Consider the following 13065-nt stretch of genomic DNA (forward strand, 5'->3'; position numbering starts at 1 on the left):
AGGAATTTGTCACCAGGCATGGTGGCTCACACCTGTAATCCCAGCACTTTGGGAGGTCAGAAGTTCAAGACCAGCCTGGCCAACATGATGAAACCCCATTCTCTTTAAAAAAAAAATTAGTTTGGTGTGGGGGCCCAGTTACTCTGAAGGCTGGGACAGGGGAATCACTTGAACTTGGGAAGTGGAAGTTGTAGTGAACCAAGATCACACCCACTGCATTCCAGCCTCGATAACAGAGCAAGCCTCTCTCCAAAAATATAATAATAATAATAATAATAATAATAATAATTTGTAAAAGCAAAGCAGAGGGGAATTACTCTACAGATAGCTGGATATACATCAAAGTCATGAGAATACACAGGACAATGGAATGGAACAGGAAACCCACAGGAATATGAGATACAGTTTGGCTGGGTCCCCACCCAAATTTTATCTTAAATTATAGTTCCCATAATTCCCACATGGTGTGGAAAGGACAGGTGGGAGGTAACTGAATCATGGGAGCAGTTACCTCCATACCCTTCTCATGACAGCAAGTGAGGTCTCATAAGGTCTGATGCTTTTATAAGGAGTTTTTCCCCTACTTCGCTCTGCAGTTCTCCTTGCTGCTGCCATGTGAAGAAGAACGCATTTGCTTCCCCCACCATCAGGATAATAAGTTTCCTGAGGCCTCCCCAGCCATGCTGAACTGTGAGTCAATTAAACCTCTTTCCTTTACAAATTACCCAATCTCAGATATGTCTTTATTAGTAGTGTGAGAATGGACTAATACACCAAGGTAGCACAAAACTCAATAAAGTACAGATTGCTTGGTAAAAGGACCGGAAAAACTGGCCTACAACATGGAGAAAATTAAAACTAGAACCATACCTTACACTGTATGAATAGGTAGACTCCAGACAGATTAGAAACCTAGATATGAATGTTAAAAATATACAGTTAATGAAAATCAATGTAGCAAAATATGTTTGGGACCTCATAAACACAACTATCAGGTAAAACACTTATTAGATGTGTTATCTGAGGAAGGGAAGGTTTAGGTGGATCAAATGGCTGCTGCCATAAAACAATGTACAAGACAAGGAATTCCAGGATGGTGAAGTGGTGTGATTGCTGCTAGCAGAGATGGATACATAAAGATAATTTAGGCTTGAGTCTGAAATCCTCAGCTCAAAAATTTTAGACTGAATTCTCAATCTAAAAACCAGAAAAAGCCCCATGTTTTTGTTAACAAAATCTTTTATCTCTTTCTAGTTACAAGGCTGTAACAATTGAAAACCAAGGTCATACCTAATCTTGCTGGTTGCCAAATTATTTTAGTACCCTGAGTTAAATTACCATCCTCATTAGGCCTCTTGGGTAGAACTTAGAGTATTGACCAAGGAACAGTGGGACCTTGATTTGGGATGGGGAAGGGGATTTGGGGGACTCATAATATTCTATACTAGGGAGAACAATAGTCCAGGTTTCAGAACTGAAAGTCCTGTGTCCCAGGAACTCCCTCAGACCCAGGAAACCTGGGATAGTTGACATGTTCTCTTTCACTAATCCAAGCAGTTGCTCTTCCTGTCTAAAGAGGTTCTTACTGCCTTGCTAGAATATCCTGTAATGACCTCACTTGAGATAATAATTACCTTGTAAAGGGAAACCAATTTGCCCTACGCTCCTCCTCCAGTATTATTATTATTTCTATACACCCCAAATCAGATTTCAGCATGGACAGAGGCTGTGGTGGCTGGAATTTAAAAGGCAAATCCAGGAGGAGGAGACTTATGCCAAAAAAAATTTAGATTTTGCTCAAATATACTGGCACAAAACCAAAGAAAAATGTGTGGTATTCTTAGAGCATTACTCTGACAAGGAGAACCATAATTTTGGATTGTGCAGAAATGATTAATCGGGTACCCTTGTCACAGATCCTGGATCGTATGTGCTGCCTTGAGCAGCTGGGGGTGATTCTACTTGTTCAGTTAGTTGAGTGAAACGTGAACTTAATAATGGCCCACATTAAATGAAATTGAGAATCCAAACATTCCTTGAATAAAATAAAGACATTCAAAGATTTACAAAGATGGGAATGCTGGAGTGGAGTTTTCGTGTGCAATCTGACTATCCTAATCTATGAATCCCCCAAGTCTCCTTGGAGGACCTATCGATCACTTTCCTTTCACTAAGGCCTTAAGAGAAATACCGCTGGTGAGGCGGGTACCAGCATCCATGAAAAGCATTTTAATGATGCTTCTTTTTAAGCTAGGAAGGCTTGTGGAAAATGCTGTGATTAAAAGGGGTTCCTGATTTCAATGGAGACATCCGACTCTTGGGGGTTGGTACAGGCTTTAGCATTTAGGAGGAATTAACAACTGGAGACAAGGTGAAAACAGTGATCATAATGGGAGCAGGTCCAGTGTAATCAAGAGTTTGGCTCACAGAAATCTTGGTTGTGGGTAACATGTGGCCTCCTGGCCTGAAATGCTGTCCAAAATTAACAAGGCAGCATAGGTACTGACCAAGAAAAATTGATACCATTGTATAAAACTGATAACAGCCATGCCAGTACATACCAGCTGAATGCCAGCCTGGCCTAGGACCAAATACACTGGCAGTCCACATAGGTCCTACTTGATATATAGAACAATAGCAGAAAAGCCTGCCGCCAAAATAGTGTCACCAAATTGCCACAGATATGAGTGAAAGACCCCTAAAGATGAAGAACTCTGTAATAATGTCATACATTTGTTTCCAAAATCTTCCTTTGAGGTTTCCATTTGCTAAGGTAACAATGCACTGCAGAAAGGAAACTATTAGGCCTTGTGGAGGTCATCCAGGAACAGCTCTGAACAAATATAAATTTCCAGGGTCTCTGAAACCATTGTGGTCTATGGAACAAAGTATATGCTATAGGAGTAAACCCATCCTCCAGTTATTTTTTCCAGTGAAGAGTTAGAATTTATTTCTTCATCCTCTGTAGAAATATTGGATCCCTGATCCATAGAAAGAGGGTTATTTTATCAGGAAGTATGATGAGATTTGCAGAGATGAGCCCCACCATCAAAAGCTTTAAAAGCAGCAGGAGTGTGGTTCTTACCATGTCTTGGTTTAGCATGATCTCTGGCACATGTAGGAGGAGACAGAAGGGTCTCTAAGAATGACTGTACAGCCCAGGTTCAGTGGCTTACGCCTGTAATCCCAGCACTTTGGGAGACTGAGATGGGTGGATCATTTGTGGCCAGGATTCGAGACCAGCGTGGCCAACATAGTGAAACCTCATCTCTTCTAAAAATACAGAAATTAGCCAGGCATAGTGGTATATGCCTGTAATCCTAGCGACTGGGAAGGCTGAGGCACGAGAATCACTTGAATCCTGGAGGGGGAGGTTGCCCTGAGCTGAAATTGGGCCACTGCATTCCACACTTCAACCAGGGCAACAGAGAGAGTGCGCGATCTATTATCTTAAAAAAGAAAAAAAAAAAAGGATGACTGCACATATTCAGAAACTTAATTACATGGCGATTCCAACTGCAGCTGCTGTTAGACAAGTTATTTTTCTTGGAGCAAATCAGAAAGTAGCTGGCTGTTGATTTGGTTAATGCTTTTGTTTTTCCTTTATTCCAGTAAGTAAAGAGCACTTGAAGCATTGACTATCTCAGTAAGCAGCAACGTAGATTGTCTTTTTCCAATGTTACATTAACTTTCTATGTCAAAATATCAGTATCGATGTCAGACCTTTGATCAGCTTACCACTGCACAGGGCAGCATGCTGTACATCTCCAGGCAATATTTTGGTAAAACCTGGAGAATGGAGTCATGTTTTCTGGATGCCTGGTGAGATGTGTCATGCCAGAGGGTGAACGATAAATCCCACGAATGCACTTGGCCTGCAGCCAAGTTTTATAGAGGTCCAGTGTCTGGTACACACTGGGATTTCCCCTTCATCATGAGGAAAATTGTATACTTTGTTTCTCCTATTAACTACTGAGAACTCTCAGTGTTTGGTGGGTAATACGGTTTGGCTGTCCCCATTCAAATCTCACCTTGAATTGCAATAATCCCCACGTGTCTAGGACGAGACCAGGTGGTAATAATGGAATCACAGGGGTGGTTTCCCCAATACTGTTCTCATGGTACTGTATAAATCTCACGAGATCTGATGGCTTCATCAAGGGGAGTTCCCCTACAACAGGCTTTTTCGCCTGCCCCTATGTAAGACGTCGCTTTGCGCTGCCTTCATCTTCTGCCGTGATTGTGAGGCCTCCCCAGCCATGTGGAACTGTGAGTCTATTAAACCTCTTTCCTTTATAAATTACCCAGTTTCAGGTATGTCTTTATTAGCAGCATGAGAATGAACTAATACAGTAGGCCTATTTAAATTCCATGTGCCTTGCTCAAATTCATTTATGGGTTAATCCAAATGTGTTTAGTTCTGACTGGGCTCAGAAACAGAGGTCTCTCTAGCTAGTCCAGGGTGTGGTGAAATTAGTTCCACCATGTGGACCTTGTAAGGGAAACCCAATGGACTCAAGAGTTTCTGTGGCAAATCAGGATTACGTATAAAACCAGGAAGTGTGAGCAACACTATGCTCTCTTCAGACAGTAACTATTGAGATAAAAGCAAGTGAAAAAAACCTGTTCAAAAGGGTTCCATAAAGACTGCAGCAGACAGCATCAGAGCCTTCTCCAGTTCTGAGAGGAGATAGATGGCATGTAAGCAGTCATATATCAATGCTCGAGTTCACAGGCAATGTATGTTTGATTTAATAAGGACTGTTTTAGAGGTCCCTGTGTTGTGGTCTGCCAACTCATCTGGGACACTCAATTCATTATGCAAGTATCCTCAGCTCTTAGCCTACTACGTAACAGACCAATAAGGAATGAAAAGCAAAGAACATACTTGACGATATGCTTGATTTAATTCAGCAAACTTTAAAAAGACATTGCAACTTTTTTTATAAATGAGCACATTTTCCAAACAACCATTTAAAAATATAATATATAGAATATCCAGATTCATAAGTTACAAACAATAGAGACCGATGCTGAGTCGTTTAAAGGAGGTGCCGAACAGCAGAGCATTCAGTAGTAGGCCAGAAATTAGGGTGGCACTAGAGGCTTCAGCAGCAAGAGCTCACAGCCATCTCTCCAGAAGGCTGCCAGAGGACAACTTGATTCCTATCACTTTTTCCCAAATAACACACAGAAGGGGCAGTTTCCCAAAATAAGCAGTGTGTGTAGGGGAAGGGGGGAGGGGAATGCCGGACATTTTGTATGTGCTCATATCAGGCTGTGCCAACAACCAGCAGTCTCCTATACATAGAAAGATGAGTTTTGAATTAGACATGTACTTTTTTTCTATAAAACCTACACTTCCCCATAATACTATCTGAATTAGTATTCCTGATAGGAAAAATGTATTACAGAATGCTCAAATTAGGCTTATAAGAGTAGGTTCTGAAAAATCTCAGAAATAGCTCCAGAAGCAGTAGGGTTCATAACCTAGAATGTCTTTTACTTTACACTTATCTTTCTGTAGCTACTTTTGCTCATGTAATCTGGAAAAAAAACCTCTATTAGGTAGGTAGATGGCATACTGATTCATTTCAAAGGAATAAAGTTAATGGAGTTACTTCTGTTGAAGGCCTGAAAACTTGTAAATGCTAAGTATACTTATTGATAGTTTTGCAAAGACTGTGGGAAAAAAGATTCCTATACTTTGTTTTTAGTACTGGCAAACATTAAGAAATAATTCTTTGGCAATGTAAGTCCTATTTCTTGTTTGCACATAGGCAAAGTGTGAGGCTCCAGCCTGAGTTCCAGCACAACCAAGGCTAGGATGGAAACATGAATGGCAAGATGAAGGACCTGGCAGGGCAGGGCTGGCCCACAGTGAGCCATGGCTTGAAGATCTGAATTGTGCCCTGAGAGGAAACTCATTGTGACCTAAGAAGAACGAGGCAGTACAAAGTGGACCCAGTTCTAAGACCTCCTGGGCATAGGGCTTTCTGGTCCATCATGTCCTCTCTGCAGCCCAAGATGACATGTCTGCATCCACGGCACAGAGGGTAAAACCAGAAGGTAGTTTCATCAGGAGTCCTGTAGGCTCCCCAGCACAAGCAGCACTGTCTGACATCTAACAGGATGTGTCACAGGATGGAGAGTGAGGTGTTGCCCTGCATCTTCCTAAATCCCAACACCCAGCTTTGGCATCTTGAGGGGACCTAGTAGGAGAATGGAATGCCTCCCGGCAAAGGGCAGCAGTACCTACAGAGACCACAGAAATGGAGAAAGCTGTGGAGGCTGCTCAGGACATCTCTTAGCACAGGAGACTCACAGAAATACTTGGGGAGGGATGGATACCTGGTAATGAAAAGGTTTGGCAAGAGCTACTTAAATAGGGGTATTTATCATTAAAATAAACTCTCATTTTGAAAAGCCTGGTGAAGCCTGTGGAGCTTGGAATTTTCAGAGAAGATGGCAGTTAACACCACCTACCTGTAGAATTAGATTTTTTTCCCCATATGCAATGATACAGACATCCACACTGGTCCCCTCAACACTCTCTCATCCTGTATAGTAATGCATACTGGCACACAGGCAAAGACTTGATTGAAAAAGGAATACTTCGTAGACAAAGAACCATGTATTTATCTTTTGTGTATAAGAATTAAGCTAAGAATACTGGTATCGACGTTGCTAGTGTCATTAACTGATACAAACAGCCAGAAGAAGAATACATAGCATTGTGAGTCATCTTTATAACTCCTGGGACTTCATTTCTGAGTCCTTTGCCACTGCTGTTAGGATCTAGTTTTACTAAAACACTCGAAATAGGAGTTTAAAGTAAGAAATGAAGTAAACATGTCCTTCCTTTCTGTTCTCATTTTAAACTTGATTTCCAATAATGAAAGACAAGTGGGTGTGTCACATGTGTGCTAGCAATGTGAAACAGAAGTGCTATTCATATTTTTGGATTCGTAACTGGAGTTTGATTTTTGAAGTTAGCTATGGGCTTTGGACTCCTCATCAATCAAATCAGCTTCAGAGGTTAAATGGATTGTTTTTACTAATTTATAATGAAATAGTTTTTGAATGACTTAACACAAGAACCTAGAGATAACATCACAATTGCACTGTTATCAAGTTTAAAGGCCTGTTCATTTCACTGTCAGTTGAAATTCATTACCAGGTGAAAATTCTGGAGCTAGGTTCTGCATTGAGGATGCTACACAGCCACCAGCCTTTTTATTTTGGTCTTATTAACAGAAACACTGACTTAGTGAAATTACAAAGGCCTCTTAAAAGCTTTTTACGAGTCTGAACTTTTGCTTTCAATACCAAATAGTATCTGAAAAACATGCTCACTTTTGTGCTTCTTGAGAAATTCTAAGAACTGGCCCAGATTCATGTGATAGTCATTCCTTAATCCATAGTCACCATGGGCCTCAAGGAGTAATTCTTCAAAAGAATGGAAAAGGCGCAGGTCCTCGCCATTTCCCTCCGTTTCCACGCTTTCAGCATGCTTACAGGAAATGTGCTTCCAATTGGGGTACCTAATTGTATGCCAGAACTCCTCACAGTGCTCTTTAAAACCCTCCACACAGATTATACCAGGCTTTCCTGTCATGCAAAATCCAGTCACATCTAACCTTTTCCCAACATCCAAAATCTTTTTCCTTAGGTCCTGCTGATATATATGGTGACTGTAGATCCACATTCGGAGGAATGTGTTCTTGACTGGCTTTGCTTGTGTAGATGGTTCATACACAAGCTTTCTATTCAGGAAATAGGATGCACTGTTGTCCTGTAGCCACTGGATTGCTGCACATATACAGAGCTCACCTGGATCAAAAGTCCCTATGTAAGAAGTGAGATCTTTGTTGAGAAGTAGCTGCTGATGTCTGTCAAGTTCAGATGACCGTCCAAACAGCTGCAATGCTACATAGGGGTAGCTGTGAGGCATGGTCACTTGCAAATCAATTTTCACCTTAAAATGAAAATCAAATAGATTTAAATACTGTAACATCACATAAGCTGGTTTATCAATAGCAACTGCATGATTTTGAAAAATGAGTTATTGCTACTATTGTCAGCTGTGTACCAGGTACCTTACATACACGACTCCTTCCTTTTATGCATTCCTTCTTTCAATATTTACTGAACACCTACATGTGCCAGGTGCCTTTGTGCTGGGATAAAAAAATGAGTAAGCCAGACTCTATCTTTGCCCTTCATGAAGTCCAGGGCCTAGTGAAGGAGACACACATTAAATAATTATTACACATAGCAAGTATTTAATTTCAATTATGAGAAGCATTACCATGGAAAAGTGGAGGGTTCCACTGAAGTGTGTAACCAGCAGGACAGATTCCATTCTGGGGAACCAGGAAGTCTCCTCTGAGAGAATGGCAACTGAAGGATGAGTAGGAAACAGCTAAAACAGTGGTTCTCAATTGCCCAGTCCACGTGTTACCTATGCTATGCTAATGTTGCTGGAGATAAATGGATCAGAAGATGGAGGTAAATTCATTTTTAGTCTTTAGATTTTTCATCGGTATATTTGCTTTCTTTGTTATGGTGCCATAAAAAAACACTCATTCACTCCTTAAAAGCCAGTTTTGTTACAGGCGATACTTAGATTTAGGAAAATCACGATACATGTGAAAGGTAGTCCAACTGGATGAGTGAACAAAATAATAATGGCATTATAAGACTGCAAGATAGCTTCAATAAAAACTCCAGATGTGTTTGTTAAAAGGTGTGTATGTTTATATAAAATTCAAGATATTTAACTGAAAACAATTTATAGGGCATTCCATATCTTACTTTCAAACAAGGAAATAATACACCTTGAATATTTCTATTTCCTTGACAGAAAGCGCATATTCCAGATGTTTCCATTAAAAACTACGCACCTGGCAAACACTTAAATCCGGGCACCTACCTTGGGCTCCTCAATCTGGAGTGTAATTACAAATTCGATTTTTGGTGGCAGCGCCTCCCTTGTGCCTTCCAAATACCTCTTTATATTCGTCAGGGCATTTACATCTTCAAGTTTTACTTCTCCTTGGTTAGGAAACATAGAAAACAGCATTTCCATCTCCAGTAGCTGAAGCTGAAGGCTTTCTTTCACTGAAGCAGACATGTCGCCTCGAAATCAACCTGCCTGAAAACCTCACAAGGCCCAGGGACGCTGGGTTTGTCAATGCCAGCGGTGTCCAGCGAAATTTCCCGAAGGTCCCTTTACGTGGAAGCAGGTCTGCAGGAACGCTTTGCACCGAGAGCTAGGGGTACAAACCGGACACTTACACTCTTCTGCTTTATTTCCTCACTCCAAAATCTAATATGCATAACATCCCCTAAAACACTTCGCTAAAATCCGTATTTCGCGTGTCGGGGCTCCCGCCCCCCGCACTAGATCCGGGAATCTGCACTTTCAACAGGTGTTTGGAATCGTCCCGCTGCAGGTGGCTGGCCGACGCCTGCAGACGCTCTGCAAGCCTGAATTCTGGTCAAGGCTGGGGCCGGGCTTCCGATCCCACCCGGGGCTCGGGCTTGGGTGGAGCCAGACGCTGCGGCCACAGAGGCCGCAGTGCCCGAGGGATGGGCTCGGGGTCCGCAGCCCAGGCGTCCCCCATAGCGCCCGTCGCCACCTGTCGGTCCCGGACTCGCAGACTCCCCCGGGGTGGCTTTTTCGCCAGGGCCGCATTTCAGGGCTCGGGAGGTTTAGGATTCACCGGCCTCCGCCCTGAGGGACCCAGGCTGAGAGGGTGGGGGCGGGGGGGTCTCAGAGGCCATTAAAGAAAAGATGTCTACAGCGAGCTGGGGGAAGGGGATACTCGGGGAGACGGCAGCTGGAGGCTTCCCGGATTCAAAGGTTTGGGAGATGACCTCGACGACGTGGAAGGGGATGCGGGCCGCCGGCGGCGCCCACGGTAGGCGAAGTCGCCATGTCGGAGGCCCAGCGACAGGGCTGACTCCCCAACCCCGCCCCCATCGAAGACCACTAGGAACCCCAGCTTCCCAGGGACGCGGGGCCTGCCGCCCCCAGAGGCCCGGATTTGGAGGCGGAGGCTGCGTCTCCGCGGTCGCAGTGCTCTGAGGACCCGCAACCCTCGACCCCAACCCCCAGGCCACCGCGGGGGGCCTCACCCTTCCAGGTCATTCAATGGAAACAGCCCCAGAGCCCGCTCGGAACCGCAGCCGCAGTTCCTCAGGCGCGAGCTGCGCGCGACCGGCGGCGAAGTGGGGGCGGGGCCGGCGGACCTTCCTCCGCCGTGATTGGCAGGGGGGCGTGGCGACGAGCCGGAAGCCACGCAGGGCCACGTCTGCGGTTGCGAGGTCCGGCTCTGGGTGCGGCCGTTGCCGCTTGAGCGCTTCTCCGCTTCGTGGAGGTGAAGGGGGGCTTCCTGACTGAGGTAAGCTGGGCCCGAGGCTTGGAGTTGAGAAGGGGCGCTAATGGTCGGCAGGGGTTCGGTGGGAGCGGGGCAAGTCGGATTCTCGGCCGGACCGAGGGACTAGCGGGCCGGCGGGCTCCTGACCGAGCAGCGGAACGCGCGGGACACACCTACAGGTCCTGCGCCTCGCGGGCGGGCTGGGCGGACCCGGCCGCGGTCTCCTGCGGGGACCTCACCGTGGAGTGCGGGGAATCTGGTGCGGTGACGGCGAGGGCAGGCGGGAGAGAGGCACCGAGGAGGTTTGAAGATTGAATGGAGAGAAGGGGTTAGATACTCTTAACTTTCTTAGGGAGGACTTTGGATTTGGCAAATATACTTGCAGTAAAGGCATTCGCAGACACGTTGAAAGTAGTTGTAGGACCTAAGACTCATGGAAGGGTGAAAGCTTATTATCTGGACTTTTTTTTTTTTTTTTTTTAACGGCTTTTTGGAGTTAACAGCCCTGGTTTACACTCTTAAGAATAATTATGACACATAGCTGCTCAGTTTTTACAAGTATGTCCTCAGGAAAAAGATTTGATCACCGGCTTGAACCAAATTAGCTTGCTTTTTCCAACTGGACAAAAGCAAGTATTTTTTCACCATTTCTTGTAAATTCTGTTCATTGAAGCAATGAAGGACAATAAAGAAAATAAGATTATTAGGCTACAGCTGGGGAACAGCTCCTCTTCTCTGGGCTAATTGGGAACTAACTGACCCAGGAAATGCGTAACACATGGACTACTGAAGGAAAGCTACTGCCTGAAGTTGGAAACCCCAGGTTCCACTTAATTGGAGTATCCCACCGAAAGCAGTATTAGTGGGCTAAGGGCCGATTTTGTTCTGTTTTGAGACAAGGGTCTCGCTTTGTCACCCAGGCTGGAGTGCAGCGGTGCGATCTCAGTTCACTGCAACGTCCACCCCTTGAGTTCAAACGATTCTCCTGCCTGCCTCAGCTGAGATTACAGGCACCCACGAACACGCCTGGCTAATTTTTTTTTTTTTTTTTTTTAGTAAAGATGGGGTTTCGCCTTGTTGGCCAGGCTGGTTTTGAGCTCCTGACCTCAGGTTATCCACCCTCCTCGGCCTCCCAAAGTGCTACGATTGCAGGCTAGCCAGCGTGCCCAGCCGGTGTTTGGTTTTTAAAAGTAAAGGAAAAAAGTGGCATTCTTAAGGAAGAAGATACTGCTGGTTTTAGAGCAACATTTTAGAAGGGTGTCCTGATTGTCCTTAAGAAAATGGAAAAAGATGTGGGTAGTCTTGAAGAAGAAACTGTTGCCTTTTGCTTTTCCTTTGAGAATATATGTCTGTAGCTTGGGAGAAATAGCAAAAGAACCACAAAGATTTCTCAGATATTTGGGGGTATGTAGTTTCAGTCCACTCAAGAATCTGACTTTAGCCCTCAGTCCATCACCAGCTATCCACGTTAATTTAGTTTCTCCTTTTGTAAAATGAAATGACCTTTGAGCTCATAGGAGTCTCTGAATAGGTATAAAATCTTCATTTTATTTGAGAGCGGGCCATTTTAAGTGTTCCCCAGGGTCCAGGAATAGTGTTGGAGCTAAAATGGGAGGAGAGTTGGGGGCAATCTTATATCTGCCCTGAGGCTGCCCAGGAGTGGACCGCACAAGTTGGGCAAGATCTAGTTGGTAATTCTTACCCACAGAACTTACTCTCCTGCCCACTGCTCTCTTAAACATAGGGTTCTTTAAGGAGGCTCAGAATGAGACAGACTTCTTAGTTTGGGGTGGCAATTTTTGAAGCATATAGTTCTTGAGAGATTACTTGCTATGCCTGAAATAATATTTCTTAATTTTGTAGATATGGATTTAGGTGCTATTACAAAATACTCAGCATTACATGCCAAGCCCAATGGACTGATTCTTCAATATGGGACTGCTGGATTTCGAACAAAGGCAGAACATCTTGATCATGTCATGTTTCGCATGGGATTATTAGCTGCTCTGCGGTCCAAACAGACAAAATCCACTATAGGAGTCATGGTAACAGCGTCCCACAATCCTGAGGTAATGGTTTTAGTGCCCCGATAAAGGAGACCATCACTTACAAGATCAAACTTTAATGTCTGAGCAGTTTGACCTAAAGTACAAATTCTAATTCTAGGAATGTGCCTTCTCATTTATATGTGCCTTTGAATGTGAAACAACAATTTTTTTTTAAAGAGCCTGATCATTTAGTTTGTAATTCCTTAGAGGGTGTGGAAAGAATAAAAAGAGACTGTCATTTTTTGGAGTCCATATTAAGGAAATAACAATGTCCTTCCAAATTTATTGATTTAAGAGAAAGACATTTTCAGTAATTGAAAAGTGTTTCCTTTATTAACTTAGCAGTGTTTAAAGATATTGGGGATGGGTGGGGAAGGGCAGAGATTATTATAAACTACAGTCACCAGGCTGTACGTTATTCTTCCAGAACTTACTCATCTTATAACTGCAAGTTTGTACCCATTGGCCAACATCTCCTTATTTCCCTTACCCCGTAGCCTCTGGCAGCCACCATGCTACTCTCTGTTTCTATGAGTTCCACTTTTTTACCTAACACATGTATGTTACGAGCCTGCAGTATTTGTCTTCATGTGTCTGGCTTCTTTACCTTAGCATAATGTCTTCCAGATTCA

At 43.8% G+C, this 13065-nt stretch overlaps 2 protein-coding genes across 7 annotated transcripts in view; one reads left to right on the forward strand and one right to left on the reverse strand.

The window, feature by feature from the left end:
• Positions 1-4888: 4888 nt before the first annotated feature.
• Positions 4889-10260, reverse strand: RWDD2A (RWD domain containing 2A). 4 transcript variants are annotated; one of them, XM_003922973.3, is made up of 3 exons: positions 10144-10260; positions 8936-9275; positions 4889-7978 (listed from the first exon to the last, which is right to left on the reverse strand). In XM_003922973.3, exons 2-3 carry the CDS (start codon positions 9134-9136, stop codon positions 7301-7303), a joined length of 879 nt encoding a protein of 292 aa, XP_003923022.1. In that variant the 5' UTR covers positions 9137-9275; positions 10144-10260; the 3' UTR covers positions 4889-7300. The 4 variants fall into 4 exon arrangements, with proteins under 4 accessions (XP_003923022.1, XP_074253869.1, XP_039322279.1 ...); XM_074397768.1 differs by lacking the exon at positions 10144-10260 and having other exon boundaries at positions 8936-10116; XM_039466345.2 differs by lacking the exon at positions 10144-10260 and having other exon boundaries at positions 8100-9029.
• A 36-nt stretch (positions 10261-10296) lies between these two features.
• Positions 10297-13065, forward strand: part of PGM3 (phosphoglucomutase 3) — a 29948-nt gene continuing 27179 nt past the window's right edge. The window contains exons 1-2 of one of the 3 annotated variants that reach the window (XM_039466358.2): positions 10297-10409; positions 12249-12454. In XM_039466358.2, coding sequence (XP_039322292.1) covers positions 12251-12454 — 204 coding nt within the window. In that variant the 5' untranslated portion in view covers positions 10297-10409; positions 12249-12250. Of the gene's footprint in view, positions 10410-12248; positions 12455-13065 lie in introns of those variants that run through there. The other 2 variants (XM_003922975.4, XM_010333835.3) reach the window with 2 other exon arrangements.

This window comes from Saimiri boliviensis, chromosome 4 (genome assembly GCF_048565385.1).
Source record: "Saimiri boliviensis isolate mSaiBol1 chromosome 4, mSaiBol1.pri, whole genome shotgun sequence".
Classification (NCBI taxonomy): Eukaryota; Metazoa; Chordata; class Mammalia; order Primates; family Cebidae; genus Saimiri; species Saimiri boliviensis.